General features: G+C 43.1%; 2 protein-coding genes across 8 annotated transcripts in view; one reads left to right on the forward strand and one right to left on the reverse strand.

The window, feature by feature from the left end:
- GTF2I (general transcription factor IIi) overlaps positions 1-18,089 on the reverse strand; it is an 81,828-nt gene extending 63,739 nt beyond the window's left edge. For all 7 annotated transcript variants that reach the window (XM_043456736.1, XM_043456731.1, XM_043456733.1 and 4 more), the window contains exon 1: positions 17,699-18,089. The gene's annotated coding sequence lies outside the window, so the exon portion shown is untranslated. The remainder of the gene's footprint in view (positions 1-17,698) is intronic.
- On the forward strand, positions 1,429-20,471 carry LOC122433566 (protein transport protein sec31-like). Its single transcript, XM_043456605.1, has 3 exons — positions 1,429-1,576; positions 16,982-17,417; positions 18,098-20,471. Exons 1-3 carry the CDS (start codon positions 1,429-1,431, stop codon positions 18,372-18,374), a joined length of 861 nt encoding a protein of 286 aa, XP_043312540.1. The 3' UTR covers positions 18,375-20,471.
- The last annotated feature ends 328 nt before the right edge of the window (positions 20,472-20,799 follow it).

Below are 20,799 nucleotides of genomic sequence, written 5' to 3' on the forward strand. Positions count from 1 at the left end.
ATCCAGACACAAACGGACAAATGTGTGATCCACTCAAAAGAGAGTACCTATCAGACTAAGAGACAGGAAGTAGAATGATAGTTCCCAGGGACTAGAAAAAGGGAGCACCGAGAAATTCTTATTCAATGCACACAGTCTAAGTTTGGGACAACAAAAACGTTCTGGAGATAGACAGTGATGGTGGTCCCACAACACTGTGAATGTAACTAATGCCAGGGAAATTTTAAATCGTTAAAATGGTAAATTTTATATTATATGTTAATATATATAATAAAAATTTTAACAGGCAAAAAATACATCATATAAAGACATTCTAAGAAGCCAAAATCTAACTTTAAAAAATTCTAATACTAAAAGAATTGTTTTCCTATAAATAGCATGCAAATTAGATGCCTATTAAAAACTATCCCTTTTCAATTCAGTTAATTCTAGGTTTTAGCAAGAGACCAAATAATGAAATGAAATATGCGAGGATAACTGAAAAATTAAGGACCAACAGTAATTCTATAAAACAAATACATATATATAAATTAATTTACTAAAGACACCTGAGTATTTAACTATTATTGTTATTCAGTTGCTAAGTTGTGTCTGACTCTGTGTGACCCCATGGACTGTAGCCAACCCAGCTCCTCTGTCTGGAAGTTTCCAGGCAAGAGTACTGAAGTGGGCTGCCATTTCCTTCTCCAGGGGGTCTTCCTGACCCAGGGATCAAACACGAGTCTCTCGTGTCTCCTGTATTAGCAGGTGGATTCTTTACCACTGTGCTACCGGGGAAGCCCAAAGTTATATCTAAATTTACTTAAATCAAAATGGACAAGGCATATTGTTTTTCTATAATAATTTTCATTTAGAATATATTAATACTATCATTATTTCTGAAAGTTCATAGCATTTCTTAATAATCTCACTTTTCCTTTAATTCTCTAGCAAGAGAAAAAAGATGTGTTCCCATGTTACAAACGCAATAATTTCTCAAGGTCATACAGTCACCCTCAGAGCCAGAATATAACATTAGAACAATTTCCTGCCTATTGCTGCTTCCACTTCTCACCTTCAATTGCCACAGATATGCCATGATATCCATCACGTTCAAAGTGTGTTAATAACTGGGAGGATCACCATCCTAACAGCCTGTGGGGAAGCCCCAGGAGACGAGAGCTCCCGCCTCATTACCAGAACTTTCGGGACCATCTCAGTACTTTTGATGGGAAGAACCCTGGAGGTGGCAGAGTCCTGTCGGGCTCCATGGGGAAGGCTGATTCTGTCTGGGGCTTTCTGCTCTCTAGAAATGGCTGCATCTGGATCACTTCCCACAGAGCCCTTAGTCAACACGGCGCATGGAACATTCCCTGGACCCCTAACCCGTGACTGCATCCTCTCCTCTGCCCTTTGCCAGAAAGAAACTGTCATCGCACCGCCGCGTTAATGGTGACCACGCGAGGACACACCAGGCCGGTGGTGACACGAGCTTCCAGAGCACGAGGCCTGAGGCCTGATGGGCGGGTCCTCCCAGAGCCGGGCCCGAAGGCCAGGCTGGGGGCGCCCCAGACCACCGGCCAGCTCCGAGACCCCGGTGGGCTGCCCTCGGCCGCCTCCTCTCTGATCAGAGAACCCAGTCAATCACTTCCCAGGAAGGGTCTTTTCACCTCTCACCCTATATAAAGAGTCAGTTTAAAATAAGAGCAAGATAGACAAAAAAAAAAAATAATAAACATTTATTAAATATAGCTATCATGTTTCATTAGTCATCTATTAAATATTCACAACAACCCTGGGAGAGAGGAAGAACAAGAGCAAAACGGAAGTATCCAGGGAGCCTAGGAGAAAAAGAACTTTGAAGGAGACAACACCTCACAAAAAGGAAACAGGCACTCTTCTGGTTTAATTTAAACAGGGGTGTGTGTGTCTGTCTGTCTCTGTGTGTCTGTGGCTGCCTGTCTGTCTGTCTCTGTATGTCTAGAAATGAGCAACAACAAAAAACCCCCAGGATACGATCTGTCATATCAAAACTCAGAAGTCTCCCAAATAAAGAGACCATGGAAAAAAAAAAAAAAAAGAGACCATGAAACAAAAAAATTTCAAGTAACTAAGATGGGACAGTGAGTTCTCTGGAACAAAAAGGGAAATGACCAAAACGACTGTGACCTCCATGTAAGAGTAAATAGAAAAATGGCGGATTGCTTTTAATCTTTTTAAACACAGAGAAGAAAGAAAAAATGCACTGAAACACTTCAGAATGTGAGCACAGTGGGCAAAGTTTAGATTTCCTTTTATTCAGTATGTTTATCATTCACTGGGCATCTTTTTTTTTAAATTTTTTTCATTTATTTTTATTAGTTGGAGGCTAATTACTTTACAATATTGTAGTGGGTTTTGCCATACATTGACATGAATCAGCCATGGACTTACATGTGTTCCCCATCCTGAACCCCCCTCCCACCTCCCTCACTGGGCATCTTGACTAAGGACTGTCATCCTTTGATTGTGGCAAATTCTCTGCTATTATTTCCTTGGGGCTTCCCTGGTGGCTCAGATGGTAAAGATCTCCTGCAGTGCAGGAGACCTAGGTTCAATCCCAGGGTTGGGAGGATCTCCTGGAGAAGGAAATGGCAACCCACTCCAGTATTCTTGCCTGGAGAATCCCATGGACAGAGGAGCCTGGATGACTTCAGTCCACGGGACTGCGGAGTCGGATATAACTGAGTAACACACACACACACACACACACACACACACACACACACACACGTTATTTCCTGGAGAATCCCATGGACAGAGGAGCCTGGATGACTTCAGTCCACGGGACTGCGGAGTCGGATATAACTGAGTAACACACACACACACACACACACACACACACACACACACACACGTTATTTCCTGGAGAATCCCATGGACAGAGGAGCCTGGATGACTTCAGTCCACGGGACTGCGGAGTCGGATATAACTGAGTAACACACACACACACACACACACACACACACACACACACACACGTTATTTCCTGGAGAATCCCATGGACAGAGGAGCCTGGATGACTTCAGTCCACGGGATTGCGGAGTCGGATATAACTGAGTAACTAACACACACACACACACACACACACACACACACACACACACACAACACACACACACACACGTTATTTCCTCGGGTATTGGTTCTGTCCCACTTTCTATCTCCTATCCCACACTGAGGCTCAGATTAAATGTATGTTAATCCTTAAATTTCTTACTCTCTTCTGTATGTTTCTCATTTTTCCTCCCGGAACTAAACTCTGGTCTTCTGACTTATCTTCCACTTCACTCATTTTTTTCTTCACTTGTACTTATTCTGCTGTTAAAACTACCCATCAGGTTTTTTACTTTGTTTATAATTTTCATTTATACAATTTCTATTTGCTGCTATGTCACATTTAAAATTTTCTTCACCCAAAAGATTTTCAAGCTTGACATATTTCTTTAAACATAGTAGGGGGAGTTGTTTTATAGTCTAGGATAATTCAAAATCTCAAGTTTTGCAGTTGTACCTCTGATGTTTCTCATAGTTCTACCTTCAAATGTATGGTTCTTGTTCCCATGTATACCTGACTGTCTTTTACTGTATGCTGGTCGTTTTACATCAAAACCTTGTTTTAAACATGAGACCTGGTGTCTGGGAACAGTACCTGCCTGGGAGAGCACCATAATCCAAGGATTCACCTTCCTCAGATCCCCCAGATATTAACCCAGACCACAAACAGGGATACAAGCTGGCTTATTTCTTAATCAGCCTTATTCAATCGGGGGTCGCAAGTTATTGAGGGGAATGGCGAATCTGACCCCTGAATTTTGTGCAGATTCTGTGCTTTGGTTTCTGCCTCTTCATCCCAAAAGGTTTTCAAAACTCAAGTTCATATGGTGAAACTGGCAGATGCCCTCAGAGCAAAAGAGATTTCCACTTCTACTATTAGTTCCCTTAAAAAAGAATTTTTTTTGGCCCATTGTGCAGCTGTGGGATCTTAAGTTTCCCAACCAGGGATCATACCCTTGCCGCCTGGAGTGGAAGCGAAGCATCCTAACCACTGGGTCCCCAGGGAAGTCCCCAATCCTCCCGTTAAAATTAGCCTTCTCATAACAGATCTTCAAAATTCCTACCAACTTTTTGGTAGTTTTACAAAAGTTTTGCTGTATAATTCTAGAGCATTCTTAGTAGTCCCACCAACTCTGGGAACAACACCTAATTTACAGTAGTCTTTATCTTCAAGAACCATTTATGAATTAGCCAGAACTATTCTTAAACTGCAAGGTTACCCAATTCAAAGCACCACAACAAACAAAGGAAATTTTCTTGTTTTATTCAGCCTAAAGGTGGCACTGACCCCACACACAGCCAGTCAAGGAACACAAGGGACATCATTAGACTTCTGTTCCCTCCCGGCCGACCTCACTTCTCCTTAAGAAGACGGGTTTTTTCCTAAGACAGATGGCAGCCATGTGCGTATATTTAAAGTTTGACCACACACCAATTCTGTGACCCCTGTATGTTCCTGCTACCTTCTGCACAGAAGGTCTGGGGATTTGTATCCCAAGCTCACGTAAGTGGCTAGTCAGAACAAGATTACCGGGATACACTGTGATTGGCAGAACAGCCAGAACTGCGCAGAAAAGGAAGGTAAGCAGCTATTCAAAAGGCAAAGCAGGACACGGTCATCAGAGAAAGGGGTTAATAAAGTGTTCGAGGACACAAAAATCATGGCTACCAGAGTCCGTTCCACCTTCTTTCCTGTTTTTTCAATTTCCTTACTTCTTCAACTCCAAATGTTTTTTTTTAACTTCATCTTTTGTTTCCCTGATTTGATTTTAATTCTCCTTTATGAGTTTCAAAACTGAACTTAATTGGCCTGTTGCTGTTTCGCCTTTTTATCTTTTAACCTGTCAGCTATTGTTTAAAAGCAGCAATGCCTTCTTTTACGTCTCTGAAAACGGATTCCAGTCATTCTGTAAAATCTTCTTGGGTTTCTTGTTGGAGATCCATTTCGGGGATTAGGTTTGTCTGTGTCCTTACTGTACTGATCTCTTCTACCTCAAAATAAGCCAGTAATTAATTCCATGTAAGTGCTTGGGTTTTTTATGGTTTGTTTTTGCTGTAGCCGGTATGCCTGCTACTTATTTATTTATGGCCACTTGCTCCACAAAGCCTGCAGTAGTATATCAGTTCCCCAACCAGGCAGGGATGGAACCCACAGCCCTCGCAATGGAAGCATGGGGTCTTAACCAGTGGGCCACCAGCGAAGTCCCCCATGGTAGTGTTTTCATTTGACCACACTTCCACTTGTAATTTATTGATCCTTGCCATTAATGCTGAGCAGCACAATACTAAAGAGATTTTATAGTGAGTCAAACAGAGTTCTATAACATTTTGACATAGGCCACATCACTCTAATAAAAACATCGAGACTCTTAAGATTTCTGATTGGGTTGATTTCTAAAGTATTACTAAAATTTCAAATTAAGTAATACTGCTTCAAATTAAGCTTCAGGTCAGACTGTTAAATCAGTTGGGGGAGAGAAGTCATAACTCTGATCTTGGTTGTTTTTTTTTATTACATTTATGTCTTATTTCTTTTTTGTGATGCTATAGTTATTTTCAACAAGCATTTTTCCATTTCAATCTCAAAGCTTATAATCTTAGATCAAGAAGAAAATTCAAGATATTTTAGTGCAACCTCTTTGTTCCATTATATTAGAAATGAGAAACCCAACCCAACAAGATTAGCTGTCTGGATAAAGTCACAGAGACAGCTAATTTTATAACCAGGGACTAGAATTGCATCTCCAACTTCCAACTTTCATGCACAAAAATAATCCAAGAAAGGCAGGTTAAAAGGTGATTAGAACTGTACTACTAGGCAATCTTTCTAAGGCACTTAGGAAGCACTTAGAAGCAAACTGAAGCAAAAGTATATCCTTTTTGTCCAAAAGGCAAATACTAGAGGGACACTGAAGGGTACATATGAACATCAACAGTACTTTCTGAAAAAATAAAGAATATTGTTCAAAGAAAAAAATATGAATGACTTGCAGACCGATTGTCTAGATGAACGCCTAACTTACGTCACAAAACTCTGCTGACAGGCACGGTCAGGCACACACATCACCATTAACAATGACAAACAGCCATGAGTCGTTTAAGCAACACTTTATTTTAGTAAAATCCAAAAACCAAGATCCATGGTCAGCTAAGAAGAAATGGATTTGAAGTCAGCCAGGCACCAGGCTCAATATTTTCTTCTCAAAAATTTCATTTTTAGTTTTCTATAGGCAGTTCTCTATTATTTTTACTTATAAGCAACTAAGATCCACACTGTACATTTAGTTAAGCATGGTGAAATAAACTTTACTACAAAAACCAGTAAGTTTCCGAACTCAGTGTTTTATTTCTAGAGCCATAATTACTAAACCGCAGATACGTGGATCAATTAAAACTGAGAAAACATTAAAAATCAATTAACATACTTATCCCGAGGATATTGGCCATGGAAGGCTACAGACAGTATTTAGGACAGATAATATGGTATTCAATTCTGCAATTAAACAGGCTTAAGAATTAAAAAAAAAGGGGGGGGGAGGAATACTTTAATTAACCAGGAAAATCTTCCACCGAAACTTAATTTTTTGACCTCCACTCCAACAAAATGCAGCATGGCTTTCCTGTGCTGTGGTCGCTTTCACTGTACCAGAATTTAAGATGAGCTATCTCTTCCTTGGTTTTTTTTGGTTATTGTTTGGTAGCTTCAGCTAGTAAAGAATCTGCCTGCAATGCAGGAGACCCCAGTTTGTTTCCTGGGTCAGGAAGATTCCCCTGGAGAAGGGATAAGCTACCCAACTCCAGTATTCTTGGGCTTGCCTGGCGGACTACAATCCACAGGGTCACAAAGTGTCGGACACACCTGAATGACTAAACACACACACACACATCTTTTTTAGTTGTCTCCATTATTTGAGATCTAGTCTCAGGTTATTTTTTGTTTATAAGGTTAGCTAAAACTCAAATTTACCAATTCATTTAATTTTACTAAAAGCCACGAAAGCCAAATTTCAGCAAAATTGTGACTAAAGGCATCATTACAGTCTTAACTACACTCATCTTCAGCGAGAAATGTAAAATAACTTTCAGTATCACTTAATTCGAAGAACAGTAAAATGGAATTTCAAACTTTTACAAAATTCTGATTTTATAAAAGTAATTTTTTTAAATGAAGACAACTAAGAAAAAGCTAAAATTCGTCATCTAAGATACTACATATTTTGTCTTAAGATGGTGCCTAAAATAAAAGGCAAGGACCTAATAGCTGAATCAGCTGATTTTATCCTAAACAAGATTCAGTTCCATTAAAATTAGTATAAATTATCATGTAATATTACATACCGGCAATCTATTAGGCTGCCTAAAAATTTCTACCTCTGAAACTTGTATTTAATACCTCTGTGTTCTAGCTACAATATCCTAAAAGCTAAAGTTGTTTTTAGGAGAGAAAACTCACTCATCCCTAAAATGTCAGTATATATTTAGTGAAATCACTTTGGGTTGTGAACAAAGATTTTATAAAGATCTTAAATTTTTTTCAGCATAGTACCATTTGTTCTGGGCTTCCCAGGTGGCTCAGCAGTAAAGAATCAACCTGGCAATGCAGGAGACGCAGGTTCGATCCCTGGGTCCAGAAGATTCCCCTGGAGGAAGAAATGGCAACCCACTCCAGTATTCTTGCCTGAGAAGACAGAAGAGGAGCTGGACAGAGGAGCTTGGAGGGCTACAGTCCATGGGGTTGCAAAGAATCGGACACGACTGAGCATGCACGAACCATTTGTTCTAATTATGTCCACTGAGCAGTTTCTAAAGAAAATGTATTTACAGTAATTCATTGACTCCATTAGTTTAACTTCTGAAAGATCCCAAGAAGCTAACTTAGTATCTTGACATGTTTATTGTGACTGCTGCCAGACACATTTTACAAAGCAGACCTTTTCTAACATAAGACTAGTTGATAACTTAGAAAGTAAATTGCCCACGATCACAGAATTATTATATTACTAGAGTCTCATCCATATCTGACTGTTCTTAATTCCCAAGTTCTTTTAAACTACACTATACACTGTACCGGAGAAGGCAATGGCACCCCACTCCAGTACTCTTGCCTGGAAAATCCCATGAATGGAGGAGCCTGGTAGGCTGCAGTCCATGGGGTCACCAAGAGTCGGACACGACTGAGTGACTTCACTTTAACTTTTCACTTTCATGCATTGGAGAAGGAAATGGCAGCCCACTCCAGTGTTCTTGCCTGGAGAATCCCAGGGACGGGGGAGCCTGGTGGGCTGCCATTTATAGGGTCGCAGAGTCGGACACGACTGAAGCGACTTAGCAGCAGCAGCAGCAGCAGCATACACTGTACACTATAACCCAATTTTTAACATTTTTCAAATTCCACTACCCACAATATTTAAATTTCATTGTTTTCAAGGACTTAGGTAACTCCTCTACATGAGGTTTTTAGGTTCAAGCACTAAACGTCACCCCTAAAAAAGTTTAAAATTCTCAGCCTAAATTTTTAAAATTCCCAGCATTCCACAATGCTTAAAAGAGATATTTTCATTATCCCTAAGTACTGTCTCACAAAACACTTACTAGGCAAAGGAAAATATAGCGCACATCATCCACCTTCTTAACCAAGTATTCAAAGTAACTGCAGTCACGGGACAAATAAGCATCATGCCCCCCCAGCAAAACACAAGAACACCACGATGTTCCTGTCCAAACTGCACTGGACAAGCCAGACTTGAGAGTCATTTTATGAAACGACTGCTCTGTAACCTTCAAAAAGGCCAAGGGCATGAACATCAAAGACAGAGGAACCGCTCTACAGGGAAGTATATCATAGAGATGGGACAACGGGATGAGGAGTGTGATGCTGGGGAGCCCCCAGCGGTTCAGTGGTCAGGACTCTGAGCTTTTACTGCCGAGGCCAGGGTTCAGTCCCTGGACAGAGGACTCAGCGTGCTGCTGGGCGCCCTGTGCTACATACAGTGGTGTTTGGCAAAACACGAATGGGCTTGCAGGATGAAGGGTATGTGGGAAATTTTTGTTTGTTTGCTCTTCTTATAATTATTTTGTTGAAAGTGTTTCAAAATGATTTTTTAAATATTTAATGCATATTAATTAAAACATAGGCACTAATTAAAATTCCTCCTACTTTTGCCTGACTTCAAAGGTGTTCTAACTTTTTTGCTTTTGCAGTCACAAGTGGAGTATTAGAACTGGGAGAGTGAAGGATGTTACACTATAATTACTGATTAAAATTTTTCCCGATTAGCTAAATAAAATTGGATTTTTTTTTTTTTTTTGCTTCTTGCATTTTAAGGAAGGAGTGGTTAGAATTTCATGTCAAAGTATAAACATGCACACACAACTTTATCTAAAGATTGTCAGATAAAACTCCTACAGACTACGTATCAATCAAATGGTGTACCAGGGTCTTTTAGTTTCAACAGTACTGTGTTTGGGTTTGGGGACAGGTCCTTGATCCAGGTCTCCACAGTCAGCACTCATGACACTGGTTAATTCAAGATGGATCAAGACTGATTTAAGTCAAGGCTTTTAAGTTTTTATAGTAGGCTACGCTTACATTTTAAGATGTGTTAAGTCACTTTGGCTGTGTCCGACTCTGCGACCCTGTGGACTGTAGCCTGCCAGTCTCCTCTATCCATGGGATTTTACAGGCAAGAATACTGGAGTGGGTTGCCATTTCCTCCTCCAGGGGATCTTCGGGGCCCACGGATGGAACTCAAATCTCTTGTTTCCTTCATTGGCAGGCAGGTTCTTTACCACTAGTGTAAATTCTTAATTTCTGCAGAAATAAAGTTTGTAATTTTATCAGTAAACATCAAGTGATCTCTCAAGACAAAACAAAACACATTGCAAAGGTTAGGATTTGAAATGATCTCCAAGTGTTTACTTTCATACTTAAAACATTATGCCCTCTCTACCCTATTTCCAAAAAACTGTTGAGACAGCTAACAAAAATAGTCAAATTTTTCTTTTTTGAAAAGCCAAGGGATGGAGAAGGAAATGGCAACCCACTCCAGTATACTTGCCTGGAGAATCCCATGGACAGAGGAGCCTGGCAGGCTACAGTCCATGGGGTCACGAAGAGTGGGACATGACTGAACCAACTGAGGAGGCACACAGCCTTTGTTACATGTAAAATGAATACATTTACTTAACACTAATTTACTGAGACCTATATGTATCGAGCACAGAAGTGAAGAAAACAAATAAAAATCCTTCCCTTCAAAAAAAAAAAAAAAGCCAAGGGAGACTTCCCTGATGATCCAGTGGTTAAGAACCCGCCTTTCTATGCAGGGGACACGGGTTCAATCCCTGGTCAGAGAAGTAAGATCCCACATACCTTGGGGCAACTAAGCCCACACACTGCAACTAAGACCCTTTGCAACCAAATAAATACATAAAATATTTAAAAATAAAAAAGCCAGGGAACTTCCCTGGTAGTCCAGTTGTTAAAGACTCCAAGCAGAAGGTCTGATTTTGAGCCCTGCTCAGGGAACTAAGATCCCACAGGCCCCATGATATAGTCAAGTAAGTAAAATAACTTAAAAAAAAAACAAAACAGGTGAAGGAAAAAATGATAAAATAATTAAATGGAGTCAGGGAAAGAGGGTCTTCCCCAATAGTGGATCACAAGTTCAATACTGAGTTTCACACCATCCAGAACACTGTCTTTGTAAAACAAACACACACCTTATCAACTATTCAGGAAAATCCACAACTTTTCTCAGCACTAGTTTGAAATTTTTCACACATGTATAAAGTATACTTTTATACTGATAGTCCAGAGTTTTTTTAAAGTAGCAGCTTTCTCTACCAATACACAAAGAATGTACTCCTTTTACTTTACTTCAAGTTTAAAAAACATTTGGTTTACTTGTTAACCTGCCTCCCTTGTTTTTTTCTAACTTTGTATGAATTGGAGGAGGAAATGAAAATCAAGTAACTGGCCTAAAAGTTCCATCTTTTCTCTTTTTAATGTATTGTCCACAGAAAGCAGGCAACAGAGCCAAGCAATTATGAACGGCAGCTTTGGAATCAGGCCAAAATTCTGAATTAAAGGCCTAGCTCCAATACTAGATATGGTTGGCTGTGGGATTCTTTAATCCCCAATCTCCTAGTCTGGAAATGACAATAAATATGTGAACTTAACTCACAAGGTTCCTATCAGAATCTGTCAAGCACCTGACAGCGTGCTAAACATAAGCGTTCAATAAACTGAATAAGCACTTAATTTTAAATTTAATTAAATCACTTATTTCTAAAACACACACATATGGGGACTTGTCCAGACTCTATGCTTCCACTGCAGCGGGGGGCCTGGGTTTGATTCCTAGTGGGGAAACTAAGATTCCACACAGCAAACTGAGATCTGTGCAGCAAAGCCAAATGAAACAGATCAAACAGTCAAACCCCTAGAGACCGAAAGTAGCCCGGTGAGTGCAGGGGCTGCAAGGAAGAGGGACTGGCTTAATGGGCAACTTCAGTTTAGGAAGATGAAGAAGTCCTGGAGCTGGACTTTATGATGGCTGCTTAGCCCTGTGACTGTACAGACGGCACTTAACACTGCGTGTGGCATGGATATTTTACCACAGTTTTTAAAAATCACTATAAGGAGCTATCTGAAAGAAAGAGGTTTTCATCGTGGAAATGGCGGATGCCAATTCTTCACCAAGAGACAAACTCATTTCTCAGCGGTTTTCTCTGCTATTGAGAGGTCTGTTCAGACAATTCTGCCCCAAGGAAATTGGTAAAAAGAAAAAGCGAAGAGCCAGCAATTTCACTAAGTATGCACACCAAAAGCTTGAAAACAGGGAAGACTCAAAATACTTGTACAACAATGTTCATGTTGCAACACTGTAACGTCCAAAAGGTAGAAACCATCTAAACGTCCATCAACAACCAACAGAAAACAAAATGCGGTGCATCATACAAGGCAGTATTATTCAGCCATTTAAAAAAAAGGAATGACATTCTGATACACACAACACAGATGAACCTGGAAAGTATTACTCCAAGTAAAACAGCCAGACACAAAAGGACAAGTATTGCATGACTTCACTTACATGAACTATCTAAAATAAGCAAATTCACAGAGACGAAACGTAAATTAAGAGATGTCCCGGAACTCTAGGGAAGAAGGAAAGGGAAGTTACCACTTCATGGCCTTCTATCTGGGGCAATGAGAAAGATTTAGAAATAGTGGTGATGGTTATACAATGCTGTGATTGTAATTAAAGGCACTGAATTTAAAAGGCTTAAAAATGCTTTAAATGGAAAAAAAGGAAAAGAACAGGAGAAAAGTGGGAATCTACCAAATTTCCCTGAACTACTTTAGGCACTTTTCAAACTAATTCCAGTACTAGGGTCAATCTCTTTGCACTGTCCTTCCTTATAAAGTGGGCATTTTACATGTTGTCATCCTTCTTTGTCAAATTATCATTTCAATAAAGTAATCTAACCTAAGTGTTTAAGACTGAGGCCAAGAACACTTTTTAATTTTAGTTCAGTTCCACTATCTCATTTTAAGTAAATTTTGGTCTGAAAATTCAATCGAGACAAAACTCTGTTCACATTTATGTTATAGTCAATACTAAGAGCTTTTTCTAAATATATCAAATTCTTAATAATGAACAAGAAATAAGCAGTTTTCTCAGGTATCATTTAACTGTCAATTTCTAGTGAAAACACTAAGGTGAGTGAGACCTGACCGTACTTAAGAAAGCTAAACTTTTCTTACCTTCTTTAATTGCCCAATAAAAACAAAGAAATTCCAATTGCCCTTCAACACATTTATGAGTTTCTATCTCAAATATGTCAACAGCCTGGGGGAGGGGGGGGTGGGCAGGGAGAAGGTACTGCTTTGAAAACTTGAATGATAGCTGAAGAAAACTGGTGGAGGGATTCTGTGTTGGGTAACCAGTTCTAAAGACTATTTTCCAATACAAGGCAGACATTAATCTCCATTATAGATATTCACATTATAGACAGTTGTCTACTAACCAGGGCTCATTTTAACCAGATACCCTAAACAGGACCAAACACTTGACTATGCTCTGATTCTACAATTATACCAGAATACAATCACATACAGGCTTCCCTGGTGCCTCAGATGAGAAAAAAATCTGCCTGCAGTACAGGAGATGGGGGTTCAATCCCTGGGTCGGGAAGATGCCCTGGAGATGGAAATGGCAACCCACTCCACAATTCTCACCTACGAACTCCCAGGCACAATCACAGACAGTACTTTAAGGTGGGGGAGGGGTGATGTATTTCCTTTGCCATCCTACAAAGACAAAAACACTTTGTCAGATGGGGAAAATCCCCGAAGAACAATTCCTGCCCTCACAGAATTTATATTCTCCAGAGTCTGTGGAGATTAACCTTGTAATCAGTATAACAAGGATTGGTATCTACATGCAGTTTTTATTTCCTTAGAAAATTCAATTTCTGTAAAGTATTAAACATAGTATTTAATTTTAATTCATTCAACCTTCAGAACAACCCTAAAAGAGAAACAGTTTCTATTATCATCATCCTTTTTTAAAATAGGGAAACTGGGATACAAAGATGTGAAAGGGAATTGTTCAAAGTAACACAGATGGAGTAATTTCAGAACCTATGTCAACAGGCACCCACTAAGCCATACTCCGTCTCACTCAGTCGTAAATTCATTTAGCCTCCGAAGTTACACTTTTTAAATAAGCGAATTCTTTTAAAGTCCTCCATAATTTTTCAACTTACAACCAAGGAACATGAGTCAATCTGCCATCAACTCTGACAATCCCTATGCAACTTTTTCTTATCTTCCCACTAGGTCAAAGTGGGAAAAAGCAGAGGAGTAGCATCAGAAACAGGCATGGGGTATGAAAGGCAAGGATTGCAGAAACAAAGAGGAAAAAAAAAAGAAAAACCAAAAACGGGAAAACTGCATCTGGGAGCATTCCAGTAAAGGAAAGCCAAGAAGAAACTGCTAAAGAAGAAAAAGAAGAGTATTAAGATGCATTCAAAAAAAAAAAAAAAAAGATGCATTCAGTGCTTCTGATTTATACACCTAATTTTTTCCAGTATTACATACACACATTCTCTCAAATACTTAGTTTTACTACCCCCACACAAGTTGCCTCAGCTACACATTGGTTAATCGAGTATTGTTCTTCATATTGGGGTTTCCTTTGTGGCTCAGCTGGTAAAGAATCCGCCTGCAATGCAGGAGACCTGGGTTCAATCCCTGGGTTGGGAAGATCCACTGGAGAAGGGAAAGGCTACCCACTCCAGTATTCTGGCCTGGAGAACTCCATAGACTGTAGAGTCCATGGGGTCGCAAAGAGTCCGACCCAACTGAAGGACTTTCACTTCACATTCTTCACACTGCCATACTGCCACTTAAGCTCACTGATTACAAGGAAACCCAACTCTACAATTATAGTGATCAACTGATTAATTACATTTCCTACCTTCTTTTAGTAACAATGAATAAGCTTAACTCAAATAAATGTAGACAACTTTTGAAGAAAAAAAGTATCAATGTAAGAACCTTTGGTAAACTGCTACTAAAAAATTCTTGGTAATTATCTTTCAGGTGTGTGTGCGTGTGTCTTCAGCTGTGTCTGCCTCTTAGCAACCCCATGACCGTAACCCACCAGGCTCCTCTGTCCATGGGCTTTTCCTGGCAAGAATACTGGAGTGGGTTACCATTTCCTTCTCCAGAGGATCTTCCCAACCTAGGGGCTGAATCGAGTTTCTTTTGTCTCCTGCATTAGCAGGTGAATTCTTTACCTCTGGGCCACCTGGGAAGCCCATAACTTTCAGGCAGATTACCTCTAATAGATTTCAGGAAAAGTTAAATATTAATACTATTCTCAAAGAGAATTACATCTCAAACAATTCTTCAAAAAAAAATGCTTTCCCTTAGACATACATAAAAATCACTTGATCAGCATCTGTTTAAGCCACTAAAACAATTTCATGTTAGTTACACCACAGCAGTTATGTGAAGAGGACTGCAATATTTGAAAAATTCATATTTTCAATGAAGAATGAAACATGACAGAATTTAACTAGGTGGAATGCAAGATAAATAGCTGGTCACCAGTAATAACATAAAAGGTGAGGTGTTTGGTACTTTTTCAGTGTTCTGATTTACTTGAGCAGACTCTGTCTTTTGTATTTTATGTTTTGGAACACACCATTGATCTAAGGATCATCCAAATAAAATGACAGAACATTACTAGAAACTAATCCCACTCCCCTTATCTAATTTAAGATTACTTACTTTCCCAAAACAGAAATCCACTATACTAAAAATTAAAATCATTCTCACCAAGACCTGTGCCCCAAGACAATGAAAGCCAAAGCCTATGCTTCAATGACAAAGTCTTTGTAGTCACTTTCTTAAAAGTTAGTCAAATCACTGGTGCATGGAACTGGGGGTAGGGGGGAAGAGTTGGGGAGTTCCAGCTGCTCTGCCTGCCAAGATAAACAAAAATTCTTAACTCCCTGTTTGCCAAGTAATCTACAGTAAGCAGTCTGAATTACTTTGATTCTTTAAGATCTCGTTTCAATGTAAGGAAAAGCATGCACCTAGAATAAACTTCCCTCACAACTTAATTTCATACCAGAGTGAATAGTTCTCACAGTGTTCCTCCTCAGAGCAGCAACCACAGCACCAACTGCGAACTAGACAGAAATGCAAATTCTCCAGCCCATCCCAGACCTGCAGCATCAGAACGTCTGGGGTGGGGCCCAGCAACTGTGTTTTAACAAGCCCCGCAGGGAATGCTTGGGTTCTGAGAACCGATAGCCTAAGGTCTAAGAGTCATAAAGGTTCCAGGTTTACTGGCTTGGTGACCAACAGGTAATCACCCAGCTTCTCTAGACTTGTTTCTCTTCTAAACAGTGGAATTAGGGGGTTGTTATGGATATTAAATAAGAAAACCACGTTAAGTTTCTAAGAGCAATGCCTGACATATAAAGACATTATTCAAGCACTAGCTGTCGCTACTAATATGAGCTTTGACTGCTGTAGACTGGAAGGGGGATAAAGACAAAGACAGAAAAGGCTTAATCCCTACCTCTCCAGGAGTTTAAACCTAGTGACCAGGCCAAGGCACGTGTACACAAAGCAGAACCAACCAAACTCGAAGAGGAAATAAAGAGAGGCAAACGAGCTGACCCTAAGAAGCAGCAACAAATTCTGACCCAACATTATAAGAGAAGGCTTTAAAGAAGTGGCTGCATATGAGCAATAAGAGTTCCACGGCCTCAAGGGAAGAAAAAGTCATTCCAGCCTACAGGTGTGAGCCAAGATCACAAGCAGCAGGCGAAAAACGAAAAGTGCACGGTAGCAGATTGCAGTGGCTGGAAAACGGACCAGGAAAAAATCTGCTGCAGGACATAAAATCGGTCACCTCAAATCCTGGGGCTTAGCTGGGGGTGGGGGGAGGGATTGGAGGCGTGGGTAAGACCCGGCCTCCGCCCGGCACTCTAATGCACACGCTCGTCTGCAAACTAAGTTCCCCTTTTGTTTTCTGAGCACCCAGAGACCACTTTTACGCACAGCGGCCCATCAAGTCATTGTCTGCAGCAAAGTTGAACGCAAAAAGCTGAGAAGCGTGCCCGGAGCCCCGGATTCCGAGGAGTGGGCGCTACTCCAATTAGACCCGATGTCTGAACATTCCCAGACACCAACAAGCGTAAAACCATGAACACTTTTATTTTAAAAAATCACCTTATTAAAAGGCAAAACTTGGATAAGCACGAAGTCGGGAGGAACGAGGGCAGGGGTTTTGCTTTTCGGGGTTCGTCTTCTTCTCTGAACCCCCTCTGGATACTAGCCGAATCCCGATGGCTTATTTTCCCAAGCTTGCAGGCTGAGGTTTTCCTTCCGGTCATTGTGTTTATTTCCCCCAAAGAGCAAGGCCCCGCGGGGGCAGGCGCGCCGGCCCGGGCCCGGGACAAAGCCCACTCCCGGGCTCCACCTGGGCGCGGGGAGGGGCAGGGAGGGGCGGCGCTCCGCGGCCCGCCCGCCGGCCGGCCGCAGTTACCAAGCAGCGCGGCACCGCCCACCCCCGCCGCCCGCCGGCCAATCCGGCGCGTCTGCTGCCCGGGCGCACGAGCCCCGGAGACACCAGTCCGAGCGCGACCCCACGGCTGGGGCCTGGCACCGAGCGCGCACCCGCACCGCCCGAGCCGGCCAATCAGCGGGCCGGGCATGCGCAGCCCGCAGGCTCGCTCGCTCGCTCGCTCGCTCGCTCGCGCGCGGGGCCCTCACGCGTGAGGCGCCCCCCCCCCCACCACCACACGCCGCACCGGTGCGCGCGCCCCTCCCCCACGCACCCAGGCGCGCGCGTCAACTGTCGTCCCCCGCGACCGCGTCTGCTCCTGCCCCACCCCCAACGCCGGCGGCCCGGGGCTGGTGGGGGGCGGGGTGGGGGCCCCCACAACACGGCCACCGACGGTCCCCAGGCCCCCCCAGCTGTCCGTGCAGGGCCCCCCCCCGGAGGGAGGGGGCAAGTCTCAAAAGCCCTGCTCGAGATGGCAACCGGGGCGGGGGTGGGTGGGGGGGAGCGGGGATGAGGCGACGGGGACTCACCCGAGTGCAGCCGCCTCCAGGCAGCGCCGGGGCTGGGGGGGCGCCGAAGGGAAGCGAATGTGGGCCGCGCGCGCGCGAGCTGTGGCCGCGGCGGAGCAGCCTGGGGTTGAGATGGGCCGGCGAGCGGGCAGGAGGTGAGAGGGCGAGGGGGCCCGAGCGTCTCGGCCGAGCTCCTGTCACCGCCGCATGGCCGCCCTTGGCACGGCCTCGCTCAGCGCCTAGATCCTCTCACAGGGGAACCGAGGGATAGGCCGGGGTAACCGCTGCAGGCGGGCGGCCACGGCTAGAGAGCGCGTGCGGGGAAGCGGGGGGGCGATCGGTGGCCCCTTTTCTCTGCTCTCCGAGCTTCTCTCTCTCACCCTCCTCCTCCTCTTTTTTTTTTTTTTTTTTTGTTCCTAGAAGGCGCGCTGCGCGTGCGCACCCGCAGCGCCGCCCAGCGGGAGTTGTAGTCTCTGATTCGTCCCCACCAATGCGACGGCGGGGGACACTGGACTACGACTCCCAGGAAGCCTCGTGCCGACCAGCCCGGAGCCCGAGGACGCGGCGAGCTCGGCGCCCGGCCCTCTCGGGCAAGGACTGTCAATGGAGGCGCGGGTGGTGGGAGCGAGGAACATGGCTGCACCTGGGGCCTGCGCGGCTGCCCGAGTGGGGGAGGGGAGCGGGGACGCAGGGATGAAAATCCAGGCCGAGTCGGTACCCTTGCCAGGCTTCAGCCGGCCGCAGCCACGGTCCCATGGCTCGCGCTCACTCTTGCATCCGAGATTCCCTGCAAATTGAGAGGCTGGAATACTGCAAAAGCCGGGGAGCCCCAGGCCGGCCTGCCGCCTTCCCTGCTCCGCCAAGGGACTTCCTCCGCCCTGCACCACCCTCCGGGACACAAAGAACTCCTGTTAGTTTCTAAAGCTTGCCTCGAGAGACTCTTGCCGCAACTTCGGACTGGGCGAGGGAAGGGCACCATTCTGTTTTTATTTACCCCTCCACCTCCAGGCTTTGCTCACTTTTCACTCGACATGTAGAAGGAAACTTAAGACGGAAAAGCCATGGAGGGCGAACAGAAAACGTGATTTGCAGCCCGTTTTGTTCTGTCAACCGCTAAGCAATTTTCTCAAACCCCACACCCCCGGTATTTTTTTTTTTTTTTTTTGCTTCTCAACTTTCATTAGCTCGCGAATTTCGAAAATGGTGAGATATTACTATTCATCCCAAGTTAGAAGTTTAAAAAACTCGAGGCCAGAGATTTTAGATGTTTATGTAAAAAAATCGAGTGATTATGTGATGTTCCTCCCTGCCGGAGATTCTGGCCACGCCGGCCATCCTCCCCCCTCCCCCTCCTCCTCGGTAGGTGGCGACCACGGCGCTTTTTCCAGCCTTTGTCGCTCGCAAGAAAACTTTCCGAGCAGCTAGTCTTTTGATGTAGGGCCAAGACCTTTCCTTTGAATTTGGGTTCGCAGATTAGCCTTCCCCATCTTCTTCCGTAGACCGCACCCATAAAGCCTCATCTAGAATGTCCATGTTGGATTTCTTTTAAAATAGATGGAGAATTTAAAAGATCCCTGCGAAGCAATCTGATTCCAGAAGACGTCTACGTTTTCCCGATTTCCCCTGCAATCTTTTACTGTCATTTTGTCCTCGATTTATTCGATTAGGACTCTCCTTTGTCAAGTTTCTGCACAGCATTTAGTTTTTCATAGGAACAGTTCTTTTTACACTCATACTTCATTAACATTTTGGAATATTTAAACTCCATCTTCCCAATACCAAGTACAACTGACATACTTAGGGATAAACATTAACTCTTGAGAAGCCTACAATTCAGCTAGTAATAGCAACCACCCCAGGAGCTGCAAACTCAGCTGCTGTGAGCATCAGTTGAGGATGCTTTATGGAGGGATAAGAGCCCTGAGTGCTCAGACGGTATAGAATCTGCCTGCAGTGCAAGGGGTTCCAGGGTTTAATCCCTGGGTCCAGATCCCCTGGAGAAGGGAATGGCCACCCACTCCTATATTCCTGCCTGGAGAATTCCATGGACAGAAAAGCCTGGTGAGCTTCAGTTCATGAGATAGCAAGGAGTCCAACACGACCGAGGGACTAACACAACTTTTTTTGTTGTTTGTTTTTTGGTCTTGAACGGATTATTGGAGATACTGAGAAGTTGAGGACAGTGATGGGAGGATGCACTGGGTGTGGTGGAGTAATGGAGGAGCATTGGAAGGGTGTTAGGAAGTAAGACAAGGGTTCATTTAGTCACGACTACCCTTGTCATTAAAAACTTATGTGGGAGACAGTCCCCTTTTTATGAAGTTAACAGTTCCGTTTGGAATTTTGCTGCTGCTTCATGAACAACTCCAGCTTCCTTGAGGTTGAGGTTGAACTATTGAATCCTAAAGCTGGTCTTAAAACTTTAGGTGGTTTTGAATTGCCTCTGGACAGAAAGCTGGACCTTTGGGGGACAATGAACAGCGTATAGAAGTCAACCTTTTTTCCCCATGTACTGCTATTAGCAGATTTAACCCTCAAATCCATGCTTACAGTCATAAATATCATACATGTTCAGTCTTAAGACCCGGCTCACCTTGGCTGTTAGTGGTGCACTTGCTGTTGGCTAACCAGTTTTTCCCTCACCTCATTGGTGCGGGTGCTATGCTAATGGTGATCAGAATTACAAGCCACTTGAGATACCAACTCAGCACAGCCAGCTGTTTTCCAACACAAGATCACACTGCTGTTTTAGGGGTTCAGCAACAAATGAAAAATAAAAATAAAAAAATCATTGATTTGTATATTTAGGAATGATTTCTTATGCAATACTCATTTTTTCAAATCACACTCAACTTTTGTTTCAAATCACATTCAACATAACAGGATGTGTGTACCAAGACTGAGATTGCAGTCTGACTGTACCATGCGGCATGTTGGATCTCAATTCCCCGACCAGAGATCAAACTTATACCGCCTCCAGTGTAAGCTCAGAGTCCTAACCACTGAACTGCCAATGCAGAATCTTGCAGATTATTTCAAATTATTTCATATACATCTCTCTTTTTAATGTTTAACCTAGCATATGCAGTCCTGCAGGTGAGTGTCCAAAAACAGGACACTCC

The sequence above is a fragment of the Cervus canadensis genome, chromosome 32, assembly GCF_019320065.1.
Source record: "Cervus canadensis isolate Bull #8, Minnesota chromosome 32, ASM1932006v1, whole genome shotgun sequence".
NCBI classification, from domain to species: domain Eukaryota; kingdom Metazoa; phylum Chordata; class Mammalia; order Artiodactyla; family Cervidae; genus Cervus; species Cervus canadensis.

Excerpts from the sequence above, each read along its gene's own strand:
- LOC122433566 (XM_043456605.1), top strand. The coding sequence starts at position 1,429 with ATGGTGACCACGCGAGGACACACCAGGCCGGTGGTGACACGAGCTTCC. Across the intron at positions 1,577-16,981 it reads CGGCCAGCTCCGAGACCCCG|GTTTTCCTTCCGGTCATTGT; the intron begins GTGGGCTGCCCT and ends TTGCAGGCTGAG. Across the intron at positions 17,418-18,097 it reads CACCACCACACGCCGCACCG|AAGGCGCGCTGCGCGTGCGC; the intron begins GTGCGCGCGCCC and ends TTTTGTTCCTAG.